Source organism: Ptiloglossa arizonensis, chromosome 1 (assembly GCF_051014685.1).
Source record: "Ptiloglossa arizonensis isolate GNS036 chromosome 1, iyPtiAriz1_principal, whole genome shotgun sequence".
NCBI classification, from domain to species: domain Eukaryota; kingdom Metazoa; phylum Arthropoda; class Insecta; order Hymenoptera; family Colletidae; genus Ptiloglossa; species Ptiloglossa arizonensis.
Window position 1 is genome coordinate 1,240,998 of NC_135048.1, and position 16,238 is coordinate 1,257,235.

Below are 16,238 nucleotides of genomic sequence, written 5' to 3' on the forward strand. Positions count from 1 at the left end.
TGTAACGAATTATCGCCAAATTCGATAAAAGTATATTTTAACGGTTTTTTCAAGGGTGAGTAACGCATTTTACAAGTTATACGAGAGACCGGAGTTGATAGTAACAATTTGACTTTAGAGTACGATTACGACAAAACTGTTAAACTTGCGACAAAAGTTTGTATACAGTGTTCTTACGTAACTAGCTGAAAAATTCTCGATTGGTAAAACGGAGAAGAATCGTGTTTTACAAAAGTCAAACTAAATTATAATAATGAACGAAGGGAAGTACTGTAACTGTATTTTTACAAGAACAAAAACAACAATAACGAGAGAAACCTATATGTAAATCAAATTCTCCGAAAAATTTGAAGGTTTACGTTTATAACTATTTATAGAGTATTCGTTTTCACAATTGTGTCGAGCTAATAAATCGTATTTCTTACTCGGTGCATTCTTCGTGCGACCAATTTTAAACTCTATGTACACGTTCAATTTCTCATTTGGCTTGCTGGAACTATGTAGATAGAAATTAAGTTATACAAGACGCTAACGTTCTTTATTGTTTCTTCGATACTGTATTCTTGATTCCGGTTCTTGTTTTTATAATTTTTTTCTTTTCCGATTCGAATTACTGTGCTCTAATTTTTTTCTTTCCATAGCTGTCACTGCATATATAGTCAACTTTCATTTTTTTAAATCTTTGTCTAATTCTTTTCGAAGTGGAGCTTTGAGAAAAGGTTTTACTGCTTCTATTCTATTCGTTCAATTTGTAGGATTGTTGGCGACATGATTAGAATTTTGTTATCGATTATTGTAACGTTACTTTCGATCTCGATCGATCGTGTTACAATTGTTCCTGACCACGTTCTCGAACTCAAATTACGAATCATTTAATCAACAAGGTCCTTAAATTATCTTAATTAACGATCGATATTTCATTCGAAAAATAAGAGGAAGAGAAAACACTTGCTCGCCCAGGGAACATTTGTATTTCAATTTTAAAGCGCTAAGAAAATGATACTTTACAATGTGTAAAAATCATTTTGCCCGTTATATTTGTTTACTCGGCACCTAAATTGTTAACGCACGGACGTGCGTCTTTCGATTGTAATTTTATGTGGCGTATAAACAATAATTTGAAATTATTCGACGCGTTAGGATCGCCTCGCGTCACTATTGACTCGGGTCTTCCCGACCTACGTAATTTGTCAAAAGCAATCGAAATGTTTATGCACGTATTACCGTACAAAGTTTTCGATGTAATAGATCGTTGAAAAGTCCACTCTTTTATCTCGATAAAAGTATCGCAATCGTCCCCATCACTGTTTACATTTATACGGTGCGAGCGGTTGGTATGTATATGTTAATAAAAATGGTGAATTTCTGGAATAAAATTGACCATTCGTATATATTCGTTAAAAATCTTTGCACGAATCTACGATTATACGATTCGAAATCGGGAAATTTCTATCAACGATTCGACAATAAACGTTGCTCTTGGAAACGTAAAAACGTATATTTTGTAATAAATGAAAAATTGACGAATATTACGAGCGAAATAATATTTCTTACGATGGTACGCAAGTCGAAGACTTTTATCGACGGTTGTTTACAGGTAGGGCAAAAAATCTGTATTAAATACTGGTGCAGTTTTCAAAGATTAATTAATCGGCCTCTGTAGAGCTGGAAACAGTTTCGTGTTGCTTTTTCTAGGTTAATATAAAGACAATACTGCTCTTTATTCGATTTAGTCCGCGAGTTTTTCAGTTACCCAGTAAGAAGGCCCATTAAGTTAAGAACGTTGCGCGCAGGCATTTGCGACGGATGTGCATGGAATACGACGAATACGGAAACGAGTTCAAATTCTGACAAGTTGGGCGCCGCAGAAAGGGACTGTCCCAGAAAAACTTACATATTAAGGAGCATTTAAGGTGGACGACGAGGCAAGCGGCCCGATCGCATCCCCGGGGACGTATGCACAATCTCCGTTGTTTTTGCATGGGCCCAGCCCGTACTTTGTACGGCGGAGTACCGACTTCACCGAGAGGATCGCTATGCAACGAACCACGGTAGGAAGGCAAATTCTTGTACGTGTAGTGCGTTAATTATTTTTGAGACTTTAACTTCGCAAGGCTCGCCGTTCGCGCCGCTTCGGAGAATTTAACGATCGCGAAACAAATCGTGCATTACTCACGACTCGAGGAATGCTCTTAGAATTTTCGGATCGGTCGTGAATCATCGTGGATCGTCGTGGATCGTCGTAGATCGTCGTGGATTTAACTCGAACGTCGTCGGAGGTTCGAGTCTTGTATAAAAAAAATCGACGATTCCCGGGGAAAGTTACTTGTCGAATAATCGGACACGCGAGCTCTCATTGAAATTTATACGCACGACTCTATAATTGCGCAAAATTACCGCCATTAACGACGGACTATTTTGTTATTAGCGATTCGGTGGGCCGGCACTCGCGGTTTATTACCTCGAACGAGCAATTTTGTCGCCCGATGATCCTTCGTACGCATTACCGCATTATTACTATCCGTTAGCGGTAACCGAACACCACGTTCGGTGTGTGTAGACATTTCGATGTAACAAGTTTTCAGAACCGCTTCTACCTTCCATAGGGAGCACCAGGTAATCCCGGGGAGTATTTTGGACAGACACCCCCGTGGCTTCCGGCCTCGCGTATCCGGTAAGCCGAGTAATCCCAACATAAGACTCCCAAGCGCGGTGGCTACTACGGGCCAGACTCGCGCCGCATAACGTTACCGTGGATTACGATACTCCGCCCGAAACTAGCTCACAAATTACCTCGAGAAACCGTCGCGGCTTTACCGGAAGATACCTACCCGCATCGCCAGTTTCCTGCTTTCTATCCGGTTACAGAGTAGCGATGTCAGGATTTGTTACGTACGATAGAACGTCAATTGCGCGGCTCGATCGAAAAACACCGAGCAGGGAATAACAAACTGTCGCGTTTCGTTTTCGAAAATACGAGACCGGAAGAGGAGTGGCTTCGCGATCTTTGAACCTTTTCTTGGAAAAATACTCGCGATATTTTTCATTTTCATCTACGTCTTCCCCTGCCGCGCGTTGTCGCGAAATTTACAAACTATCGAAACGATTTAACGTACGTTGCGATAGTTACGATGCGGGTACGTACCACGGTTCGCTTTCACGGGTTTGCATCGCCAAATCTACGATAAAATACAGTTAAAGCGAGCACGTGCGTTTCAAACTTTTCATTTCTTTAACACGTTTGCTACCATGCGTTACACATGTAAGTATGTATGTATACAGCGTAGCATACGCGTGACGAAAATTGAATTTCAATTTTCGACGAAAGAAGTGAACGAAGTTTTATCTGCTTACATCGGATACTTCATCTCTTTACGCGTTTCCTGTTGGTATCTACGATTTCATCTTTACTCGAGTATTGCATTTTACTTTACGCAGCGACTTTTTTCGAACGTTGGATACGAGCAGAGTCAGTCGCTCTGCGAAAAACGAAAACACAAACGCGATGCAGCCTTGGGTTTCTTCGAAATGTATACATTGTATTTACGATTGTCTCGGTAACTTCGAGTGTCTCGAATCCTTCGGTTTCGAAAAATGTCATAAAAATATGTAAATAAGAATAATGTATCCTCTTGTTGTTTCGTAAAATCCTTATCCTCCGATACGTCACGTGTGTTGATCGGTGTGTAGCGAGATGCGGTCTGCTGACAGGCCGGCGTCACGAATCTGTGACGTACAATAGGAGCAAACTAAACCGTCCACTTCCGATATTTTGATAACGTATATGCGAAAACTTGTGTGAAATTACGTAAAATGAAGAAAATTTGAACGCCGAGCTGTGGACAACGAGTATTTCCTTGAACGACGGTAGCGAACGTGTTAAATCGAAATCGTAAAACAATTTGGAGTCCGCAATATCGGTCCGAGCGATACTCTGCGAAATATTGCATCCGACTCATCGGTTAACCAATGAAATATCAACGAACGTACGGTCTCCATTCTCGAAGCTCGGTATGTAAACAAGACGGTATAAAATCAGTGGTCGAACAAGCGAATTCATTTATGCAAGTACGTGGATGCATCTTAAGGAAGCACGATTACCAGCACGAGGCTGTGACGTACCACGTGAACGTACGTTCATTTATCACAGACACTGCGACGAGTCGCGATCATGCCTCGGACCTCGACAATAAAGGCAAAAGATCGAAAAGAAGTCGCGTAAGAAGCGGCATCGCGTGCCAAGTCCCGCTGAGAAGAGGCAGATAGCTCCGTTCGCGTTAGCATAACTAGGCAACCAACTTCAATATGTACAAGAAGTAATCGAAGAAGCGGACACCGCCCGTTTCATTCCCTCCATCCGTACGGCTCTCTTTGCCCGAGCGTCTTTCGCTTTCGCGAGTCGGTCGTTGTGCCATAGCCGCCGCCCGCGCTGGGTTAACGCGTTAAACGTCACACCGATCTTCCATAATTGACACCGGATCTACCGACCACTCCGAATGACCAGTCTCGACTGCTTTCGTAACGAAATTTACTTTAAATTCCGTGTCACGTTTCCCGAAGACGTTACGATTTTTCTACTCTACGCATGTGATCAATTTTATAAATTCTTCTTTCGATTGATTTTCTTTTAGACGCATACAAGGTATATGTAAATATTACGAAATCTGTCGGTAGTTCTAGCGTTAAGGATGTTCCCGATATTTGTTCGAACCGTAGTATTGGTAACGAACCAATAATTCGTTAACGTACTGGTTAATTTGTAGTATCACCAACGAGAGCGATGCTATTTGAAAGTTCACGAGTATCGGAGTTCGTGTCTCGTAAGCGCTTTTGTCGTAACTTTTGTGACGTTTAACGCGTTGAAAAATAAAAGAAAGAGAACGAAATTGGGGAACCGGTGGCATTCGGTCGACACTCGGACGATCGGCCGCATTCCTCGTTCGTCGTACACTGCGTTTCATCGGTGACGCGAAAATTGGCAAATTCGATCGTGCAACCGGAAGTCGAAAGGAGGAGACATCAATTTTTTCCACGGCCCGTAAAAGTGTACCGTACGCGAAACTTTTATAGAGTGCCTCGAATGTTCGACCAGAAGATCGATCTGGTCCGGATCGAGGTATAAATCAGAGATGCGCCGATCCCGCGATCCCCACTCTAAATGGTATAACCGGTATCGCGATAGAAAACGTGTAGTAGCGTGTACGTAGTATCCCGTTATCGTTGCATTGTTTCGGAAAAACAACGTCGTTGTTCCTGTCTTTCTCTTTATCGGAACACCGGTCCACACCGGTGCGCGTTTTCTCGTTTGTGAATATTTTTCAATCGTTTATTGTCCATTTTCGCGATAAACGTCTGTACAATATAGATTTAATACATAGACACTGTCGTCTTTGTTTTCGTTCGTTCGGTGTTCTTGAAACTTTTCTCGAAATTATTCTCCGTATTTGTGCAGAGAAAAGTAACATTTTGAACGGTAGCGGTAAAAATTTAATTACCGTCATCGTGCCGGTAACTAGGTTCGAGTACAGGTTAAGGATATCATTGGTTTACGACGAAAGAATTAAGCGTCACGTGTTAGAAAAGGTCACGATCTTTAAATTGTGCACGAAAAAAAGAAATTGAACGCTTTAGTTCGAAAGTGTGGCGAAGCGTAGGGCGTTCGCTGTATAGATATTTATTCTCTTTGCACGTTTACCGATCGCGAAATCGATCGTTCAACAGCGTGTGGAGAAGTCAATCTATTCCATCGCGCGTCGAACCGTTTCGGAGGAAAGATCCTCTTCGCGGTGAAATAATTATGCCGTAAAATTTCCGACAACGCGTAGGACAACGCGTAAAATTGTGCCGCGCGAGCCACAATGTTCCATACGAGCGTTAAACCGTCCTCTAAGCCGACGGACAAATCTTTCGCTCCGAATCGAACCGCAATATACAAATCTGTCAAACGGTAAGAATTCTCCGGGCACGGTGGATGGAACACGAGCGAAATTACATGACAGCAAGCACGGGGAAAGACGTCGCCGGACGTAAGTAAGTACTTGGACGTAGTTGCGAGAAGCTTCGACAGGAGAGGTCGAGGCAACGAACGAAGAAAGTAAATAGGAGCGAGAACGAGCGGAGGATCTACGATCCCGAAGGTACGCATAGGTATTCCCATAGTTTTCAACGGTTAGTTATTTCTTGTTCCCGATGTTGGCAACACGTTTTAGCGTCCATAGATGGCAGGGCGGCCCCTCGGTCAGTTCTACCAACGCAAAAATCTCGCATCGATCGATCGGCTCGCAACAGCGCCAGCGGCAGCAAGAAGGCCCGAGGTATAGACCGCAGAAAAGAGAAAGGGGGGACGGCCGGGATACGGGGGAGGAAAGGGAACGGAAAAGAAACGAGGGGAAGATAGTCGCGAGAGAAGAGCCGCAAGAACCGGCAAGAAATAAAGATAAAGAAAACACCACGGAGGTTCGTGTTCTTCCTGACGTACACAGAGTGAAAAACCTTCGGAACGAGAGCCAACGGATAGCGCCTTGCGGCTTTTTAATATGTTCATAATGCGAGCACGTTTTTGGGGGGTCTGTTGCTCGGACCACCTCTAGATCATCGACTTCTTCCGTCCCCCTTCTCGCCGCGTTTCTCCTTTCCTTCCTTCGCTGACGCACAGACGTTTCGAGGCTTCTTCGGGACGGAAGCTGGACCTTTTTTGTCGGGCCCGGTCCAATGACATAAAATATGTCTCTGTTGCGACCGGGCCTCGAAAGTTCCTGAGCTTTTTAGCGGTCCTGCGAGACCGGGTGTCTGTGCGGAATGTCGATGGACCGGACCGTCATCGTCGCTTCGAAGGGGACTATCGCGCCAACACTTCCACGACACTTTGTTTGCATATTCCTTTCCTTTCGAATCTCTTTTAACACCAGGTTTACGGGACACGTCGCTTTCACGGTTTTCGGACTTTCAGAGCAGAATTACCAAAACTATCAACCATTATTCCTTTCCAGTTTACGCTGACTATCACGGACGGAACGATACGAACGTATACTCGAATCTATTTTCCTTTCGGTTCTCCAATTTCAAAGTTCTCCACGACGCATACCTGTTCCTCCGGATACTCGACAAATCGACGAGGGTAAGCTGCATTCGTAGATGACCGTAAGAAACTGAAATTATTTATCTGGCAAGAAATGTCAAAGTAGCCGGAAAGTAGAAAAGAAACGAAAATCATAATTAAACGAAAATATCTTGGGTTCGATGGCATCGAACTGTAAGAAACTTCTTCATCGGTATACCGCTTACAAAATAATTACTTTCACGATGTAACTTTGGTCGCGATCCATCGAGCGAGCAAGAAAGAATTACCGAAAATAGCAAAAGGATGCAACTAAAAATCTGTCGATTGTTTTCCTCGCTGCATTAAAAATCGGACAACTGCATTACCATTCTTTACCAAAGTGAATTAAAAGTAAAAGTATCGTTACTAAGCGTAAAACGTACATTTGCGAAAGTTTAGAACAATCGCAAACATGTCCCAGAAATAATTACATTTTGCGATAAGACCAAATTTCGATGTAGACGTAGTCGATCAAATGGCGCGCAAATTCAGTGTAAAAGCAGGGTCTTTCCGGTAGCCTCTTCGGCCAGTCGTAACTTCTTAGATAAAGAATAAGGAATGCACCGGTTCGAAAATATCCAGAAAAGATTTCGTATTCGAATTGCTCGAAAAACTTATCGACGAATACAAGAACAACGAATCGAGGATTCTTTTTCCATTAGTCGGCAGTTCACAAAGACGCGAGTCACGTCGCATCGGCTATTGCAATAAAAATAGAAGTAATAAACTCGTATCGAGTAATAGATTTAATTAATTTATATCGAGTCTGTTAATGTTTTTAAATGTAATCGATAGCTTTTTTAAGGAAAATATGTGGTTTCCTTTACTCGTCAATTTGACAGGTGTCCGTAGAAATAGGTATACGATAAACGTTTGTACAAAAGAAATTGAACGCGGCGCTTTTCGAAAAACTGAACGGTATAATATACGAAGAACGAACTCTCGAATATTAAATTCAAAGCTACCTTGTGGTAGATTTGGATCACAGAGATACGGAGATTAAATTTGAGAACAGAGAAGGTCAATGATCGATCTTTCCGAAAAGAGAGCCGACCCATTTTCGTTAAGATCTCGATTCCGCGCGTATTTCCCGTTGCGGAATTTTTAACTTTCGATTCTTTCGTCGAAAGAACTTTATACTCGAGCCGACGATACCCGAACGGATGAAACGCACCAGTCTTGCTTAATTATCGTTCGTTTATTACTCACCGTTTGAATAGAGCAGATGTAGACTGTATTGGATCCCGTTGTTCGTTTTCTGGCCTTCGGATTCCTAGAAAGAAACGCAGAATAGATATTTATTTCTCGTTATCGAATAACGTGCAACGAAATACGCGAAACAAGATACCGTTGATTCGTTATTATTTTATGGTTATCTCTCTCGAGGAGCGCGGCAACGTCATCTTCGATTACGAAGTTTACGATACGGGCGGAATTCAACGTTAAATCTCGTTAATCTTGCTAAATTTCGCGCACCCTTAAATCGTTTCGAGGGAACGGTGCGCGAAGAAACGAAGACCCACCCCCGCGTTCTTCGCGCCCCGTTCTATTTTAATTAAGTACACCGTGACGTAACTCTCGCGCTCGGCCTGTTCCGCCTCACGCTAATTATTAATTTCTTGATGCGTCGGTAAGAGCCGTGCCATTACGCGTGGCGTGCGATGCATAATTATCATCCTGCCCTGTTGACGAGTCATGCGTGCATCGCGCCATATGCCGCGACCACGGTAATGCATTTTCAACTACCTATCTCTAAAACACCTACGAACCAACCCCCGCGACGCGGTCGCAACATTTAGCCGCGCATACGATCTTTCGACTCAAGGACGACCGTACGAGTCCGATCGATTTTACATAAAATTAATGCAATTACGGAGACCGATCCCTTGGTTGGTCATTGGTTACATTCGATCGAATACGCGCTGAGCATCGTTTATTCCGAAACGAAACGTCGGATAACTATCAAATCGTACGCAACGGGATCATTCGAATAGAAAATTATTATACGCGTTCGATGTACAATTATTTTCGCTATCGAAACGAGCCCAAAATCGGATCTACAGTGTCTCGAAAAGGTATTCGTACACTTTATATTGTAAGCAAATTTCACTAGCCTACGAGTCTGATTTTAATGAAAGTTTGCGTGGGTGTAAAGCATAATTGGGCCGCATATGACGTAATTCTCGAGAGGGTATAATCAAGAACAGAAAATTCAATATTTCTTCATATTTTAATACAATTTTCTTGGGGAATTTTTTTCATAGTTAAACGATAGAGCGCTAAAAACCGAATACATTTCGTAAGAAAATTGTTGTTTTATCGTGTGTTTATATCTGTCTGAAATCGACTAAAGTCGACCTTTACAGTGCCACTTTCTCTTCAATTTTTAAGAATACAACTTTGCAGTAGTAGAAAGTAGAGCAAAACTTTTCATATGGAAAATGTTCGGCTCTTAGTGCTCTATCGTTCTGTTGCAAAAAGGTTGCATTAAAAGAATAAAAAAAAAAACATTAAAACCTTCGAGACTTGATTCTACCTTCTGAAAGAAATTCCAGTGGACAAAAAAATTTCTCTACGTACCAATTATTACTCTCTACGTGCACACAAACTTTCATTAAAATCGGTTGTACGGGTATGAAGAATTTCCTTACAACATAGCGTGCGAATACTTTTTCGAGTCGTTGTATGTTCGTTTCAGGAGTAACGGAAATGAGTTGTGACCTCGTTCCTTCACTTATGACGAAACAACGAGAAACAGACTTCAAATTGATATACAAGTCGGTTCCAATACAGATCCTCGTATCGATTTTAGTTATGGAATCCACATTGGCCTTGGCATCGATTTCGCGTCAAATGAAATTGCTAAATACGTTTGACGCGCGCACGTGTGGTGCACACGTATTCTGTGGTGCGCGTAAGACGCACGTGCGGTACGACGTGTGCATCGCGTGCAGTGGCAGAGATGCGTTTTCTGCGTTAATACGAAATTGTGCGTTATAAATGTCGCGTCTGTAACAGGTAAGAGGAACTGAAAAAGTATTTCCACCGTTATCGCGATACCTGTTCATTTTCTTTGTCGACGGATACGTTTGCGTCGCTCCCGACCCGACGGTCTCGAAGTTGCTCGATTATCGAGGCAGCGATCGTACATCGTGAACTTTTGAGCAACGTCGCTCAAAGGTATCGAATCGTAGTCAAAGCACATCCCCTTTCGGTACAATTCGTATTCGCTTATCGTTTCCTATAATTATTCCCCTTTACGACTTTTCGTGGTGCCTTGCACCGTGGACGAGATAAGAAACCGACGATGGAGTCGATATAGAATCGATGCGCGAACCGATAAAGTAACGGTTGAAATTGTTTCTGAATTAGTCTTTAGAAGGCACCCAACATCTTCGAACGAGTCTTGCAGTAAGTATTAGTGCATTGCACTGTGGTTCGAAACGGCCATAATTCGGAAAGAAATTGGATAACTTCAATGTAGAAGCATTAATTTGTGCAAATATTTTCGTGGTCGCTGATTACGAATCTGAGGTAAACACTGCTGAAAACAAAATGGTAGTTCCAATTTGTTGAACGTATATTTTAATCAATTGTCATATTTACGTTAGTGTTCAGGAGATGTCGAATTTATTTACTACGAATCAATGGTCAGAAGTCATAAAAGTAATAAATATTTAATTAAAACAAAGTGGCGGATCCAAAATTAAATCATAGTTTGGATTAATTAATTGAGAGAGTCTTAAGTGGTTTATGGTAGACCGAGGAAACACTAAAACTAGTTGTTAACTTTAAGAAGAAAAAGTATTAATTTTTTAGTTAGTTAAATAAATGGTAACAATTAGAAAGTTGAATAAATGCGTAACAGTATGGTTCATTATCCGTACTATCGAAGCGTTAATTGTGACAATTGTTAGAAGAAAGAATCCTATCACCAAACTCGAAAGTTTGCGCAGCTGAAACTTTTTTATTCGCGTTCTCTAAGCTTTACTGAACAATCAGAATCAAGTCTGACATTGACGCTCGCTGTTGTAAAAAAGTTACACCTTATTAGAGTTAAAAATTTTTTATAAATTAAAAGTTCACTTTTGTTAAATTTGTGTTCTACCGCAAACAATAATAAGATTGTTGATTCAATGTATGTTACATATTTCCTTTATATCTAGATAAACAAATCACTACAACTTTTCCTTATTAAATTTTGTCAGTTACTTGTAATTTTAATATTACGTCTCCTGCTAAAAGTAACGTACAGTCTATACTCCGATTTGAACATTATATTTCTCGCATAAGTTTAAGATATTATTCGAAAATTTGTACGAATTTTGATTCGTCAATTGTTCTACTACGAAATTATATTAAAAAGACTCTTTCCTTTGCAATGAAAAAATTGGAATATTTTCCGGCTTTGAACCACTGTGCGCTGTTGTAAAACGTAGAGGAATATTAACTCGTTGAACGTTTTTCAGGCTAAACGAGATACATTATTTTGGAAAGCTTAACGGAAAATGAAACAATATTTATATCATTTTTTCATCGATACACCTACCCCCCGTTGTGCTTTTCAATTAGAGTCTGTGGTAATTTCAAAATCATCGCGATTAATTTTCACGAAAAGGAAGAATTGATACGTACCGCATATTCGATGTGCGCAAGTAAATTTTTCAATTAATTATTATTCGGTGGAACGATCGAGTGTGTACCTACACTTGAATCGGGTTATGGAAATACATCATTTGTGCCAAATAGCAACGATTTGTTAAAATCGACAGGTGCTCGAGACAATTTTTGTGCGCGCAAATGTGACCAGAGGTTCAAACTGTAAACGGATACACGCACGTGAGAACAGTTGCAAGATTATTTCGGTTGTTTGCGACCGTTTAATCGAGCAGAAGGTACCTACTTTCGAGGGTTTGAAATAGTTATTTCTGGAACGATTTCGATCCACGATTTCTTCAAATCGACGGAAAGTAGGTACGGTAGATTTTTCTACTAAACTCTGATTATGGTAGACCGGATAATCATCGTTACTTGGCCGGCGGATCGACATCATTCTTCCCTTTTTCTCTAGCCGCGTGTACGCATTAAGCTCCTTGCTGTCGCCGACGTTTGTCACGGCCATTAATCTCTAAATTCGCAGCCGCACGATGGACGTTAATCAGGTATATACGCGGTCGGTCGATCCACGACTACTTTTTAATTAAACACGGATAAAAAGCGGATAGAACGGAGAACGAACGCGGAGACCCTGTATTTACGTAGGGCACCAGTTTCCGGGAATTGTACGCTCGCCGTGGCGCTGACACGCTTTATTCGCAGGCTTTTACGTTGCGACTTTACGGTGATCGATGACGATCGAAATTCAGAAATACGGAAGTATTATAGAGACAGGATCGTCTCGCTGCATTAATATACAGATCGAGCGCCGACCGGTCTCATTCGCTTAAATAATTAAGTCCGATAAAAATATGTAAATGTTTCTCTATCTCGACTCGGATAAGCGAGGGTGAGAACAGGCGTTGCCGAGCTCGGGCACAAACGGCTACTCGACACCGGGACTGATCTATGTCCGCGGTGCATGACCCTAATTAATAGGGAGGCTATGCGATGCAACTGTCCCAGTCGTGTGAATTATACATAGACGTGCTCTTAACCGAGGATGGGGAGGAATGGAGATATCAAGATAAGCGATGCAAATCGAACCGGAGGAATAGAAAGTACACTTGTTCCCTGACTTGCAAATGAGACGTTTTAGTAGTTCGTTTGTTGGTTAATTTCTTCGTATTGCAACTAGATCTTGAGTTTCGTTAGAGAGAGAGCTTCCGCGTATTTTCGAACAATTTCCGCCGTTTCGCTTATCTTTCGTCCAATCGGCTGTAAATTCGCCGTAAGTTCGTCCGCGTGTCGTCCATACCACTCTACGATTAATTCCATTTCCATATTTAACGTGACAATAAATTCGTACTATTTTCACGGTGGACACTACACGTATCATACTTCGAAACAAGTTATTCTTTGCAAACGAATGCAAACATGTCCAAACCGTTTCTGCCGAAACGACGGAAATAAAATCGTGATCTGTGGGAAATGAATTTGCAAAATTGAGACAAGTTTCTTTATGCTTCGCCGGAACCGTCTAGTAAACTTCACCGAATTGAAAATAATTTTCTTCTGAAATGAACCGGTGAGATCGATATTCGAGGAAAGTATACACACGAGCGTTTTCCGAACGATAATGTCCGATAATAAAGAATTTTTCGTTCGATTCGCGTTACACTTTCAAATTGTGTATCATACGTCCGGTAAGAGCAGCCTCATCGTCCGGTCGGGTCAAATTAGCCGACAATTTATGGCGGATAGATTTATCAGAGGATGTATGTCATTACCCCGAGGCGCGAAACGTGAAATAATGCCGCGAGAAGAACGAAACGGAGGAGGAAGATGAAACAACGATTTCGACGGAGCATCGCCAATATGTAAATATATACATACATCTATTAATGGGAAACGAGAAGACGAAACGCTATCCACGAGCTAAACGATGCAAGGGGCAAGGGCCGCTTCTTCCACTCGTTCTCTCCACTTTTTCGGTTCTTAGCAATCGGACTGTACAGTAGAAGGATTTTCAGATATCAGAGGATAATTTAGAAATTTAGAAAATAGAGAAAATTAGAGACACAGGATTGTCTCGCTGCGTACAACGAAACGTAACGATGTTTGGTAGAATTATAAATATCTTTCTTCAAGAGATTCGGGAAGAACGATGTCAAACTTTATTTCAGTTTGTAACCCGATTATTACACGATATTATGCGTTATTAAACAATGGAAACTAGTTTTTTTATTTAGAAAATTTCCAATATCCTTACTGCATTATATCATTTCTGAATGCAGAGAGAGCGACTGGCTTTAGGTACCGATACAGTTTAGGATAGCACGTAACCCTACACTCTTAGAGATAAAAGATCTCTAAATACACTTCTCTTCCTTGACTTTTGAATGAACAATGATTTCCTTGCAACTTGCACTGCTCGAAGTGACGGATCAAAACGTTCGAAACGGTCTTCTTTAGAACATTGTCGGACGAATTGAATCGTTTCATTTTCATTTTCCCCTTTAAAGACTTAATGGTATATACTTTGGTAAAAATTATGGTAACAACTCTCGGTATAAATGAACGTACAGGGAAAATGTATGATAAAAGAGGCTGTAAAAAATCGATAAATAAATCCGGCAAGCTCTTTAAATTTCCCCAAACCCATTAACCAGGCATCCCAAATACGTTAAGCTCGAAGGCATAACAATTATTAATATCCCGAATGTTTGTCGTTAACTGTTGTGTCTCGTTCTGTCGCGTTTTATTTCGTTTGTTTTCTTTAGTAGGTTGTTCGATAAGTTTTGTCGTTCAATAAGTATAGTACCACGTTGCTCGATAAGTTTTATCGAACGACAAAACTTATTGAACAACTTAGGTATCATTTGGTGAGCAGATGTGTTCGACTTAATAAATAATAACCAAGAATCTGAAAAGTGGAAAGGGCTAGGTAGATTTTCATCTTCTCGTTTCTCGTTAGTTATGTATACCTAGAGGGCCTATCCGGTGTTCCGGTGACTACGGCGAGGATAATTCGATAAGTTGGGCGCGCGGTTACTACCGGGATAGGAACCCGCGATTCACGATGCACGAACGCTGCTCGGTTCTCTTGCGCGTGACGGAACGACAGGAAGGAGTATAGTATGTACGCGGGTATTCGTACAAATCCGCGTGACCGTTTGTCCGAAGTCAGTCTCTCCCGGTGGAGCGATTTCTCTTGCGCAAGAATCGACGTTGCACCGCGTAGCGGTCAACTTTTCCTTAAACAGCTATACTAATTGACCAATAGAAAGTGGAGCTCCGACGATTACCGGCTTGACAATCGCTTCTCATTCCAGAAGCGTTCGCACAGGGTCGCGACGGATCTCCGAGCACGAGCTGGACGTATCATTTCTGACGATAATTTTGGACGGAAATCTACGTGGCGCGGCGACCTCGTTCGCGGTCGTAAATGTCTCGAAAGGTACGCGTCCCCGTTCACGGTTAAATACGTTATTAATGGCGATGGGTTTGTTAATTCGATACACGATACACGTCTTTACGGTAATTGAACGATCAGTCGAATAACTGGGTTTCACTTTGACGGGAAAACGGATAACCGGGTATCAGCAACCAGTACGAGAGACTAATTCGCGAGGTAATTACCGAGAATCGTCGGCTCTGCTTGTTTCACGTGAAACGACAGATTACAAAGCGAGAAGCGCTTAAATATTTCGCGAACCGTGAATTTTTCCGCTTTCGTCCTACGAAACAAACTCGAAGATCGTTTCTGCAGCGTTCGATATTTTTATTCGTTTCCATTATTCGTTTGAACAAATACGAATGTAAATAAGAGAAGTATGGATTTTTGCGAAGACTCGCGGAACAACGAGACTTTACAAAAGCATTAAACACCGTTTAGGAATCATTCTTCCGAAACGATTTTCAAGCAGGAAACGAAGAAATCTCCATTTCCGTTCGATCATTGTAAATCGATGCGATCTTTAAAAAACCAAGGGACATCGAGAGACCGGAGCACGTATAACGACTTCATCTGTGGGAATTCTCCAGTCTATTTCTTCGAACGCGATGAAAATACCTACGTACATTCGATCGTCGATGCATATAGACCCAGCGGTTCGATCGAACACGGACACGCGAAATCTAATTAAAGTTCCACCGATGTTTTATTTTTATCGCGTTTGCGCAAAAATTTACGATAAATTGTCCGGTGAAAACCTTTGAAATGAATTCAATTTACGTTACGCAATTTTCAATCGATCCTTTCGCTTCCTAAGAACGGGTCAAATAATCTCTCGCTTACGGAAAACGAATTTAACCTCTCGTGGTACAAAATCTGCCTATACGTTCGAATATAATGGTGAAATTTTTCTTTCAAAATGTCGAATAACGTCGCATCGATTCCTTGTTCATTAGCGACGGGAACGTCGAGGTGTTATTGTACAATATTACCTACTCGATCGACGATCTTCGTTTCTTTAACGAATTTAAGCGAGCTCGTGGATTTTATCGTTTTCCATTGATACACACTGGATCAAAAAAGTAT

At 41.5% G+C, this 16,238-nt stretch overlaps 1 protein-coding gene across 1 annotated transcript in view; it reads right to left on the reverse strand.

Annotated features, from left to right (window-relative positions):
• Kn (EBF transcription factor knot) overlaps positions 1 to 16,238 on the reverse strand; it is a 153,762-nt gene that overhangs the window by 113,051 nt on the left and 24,473 nt on the right. The window contains exon 3 of the mRNA XM_076327711.1: positions 8,309 to 8,372. Coding sequence (XP_076183826.1) covers positions 8,309 to 8,372 — 64 coding nt within the window. The remainder of the gene's footprint in view (positions 1 to 8,308; positions 8,373 to 16,238) is intronic.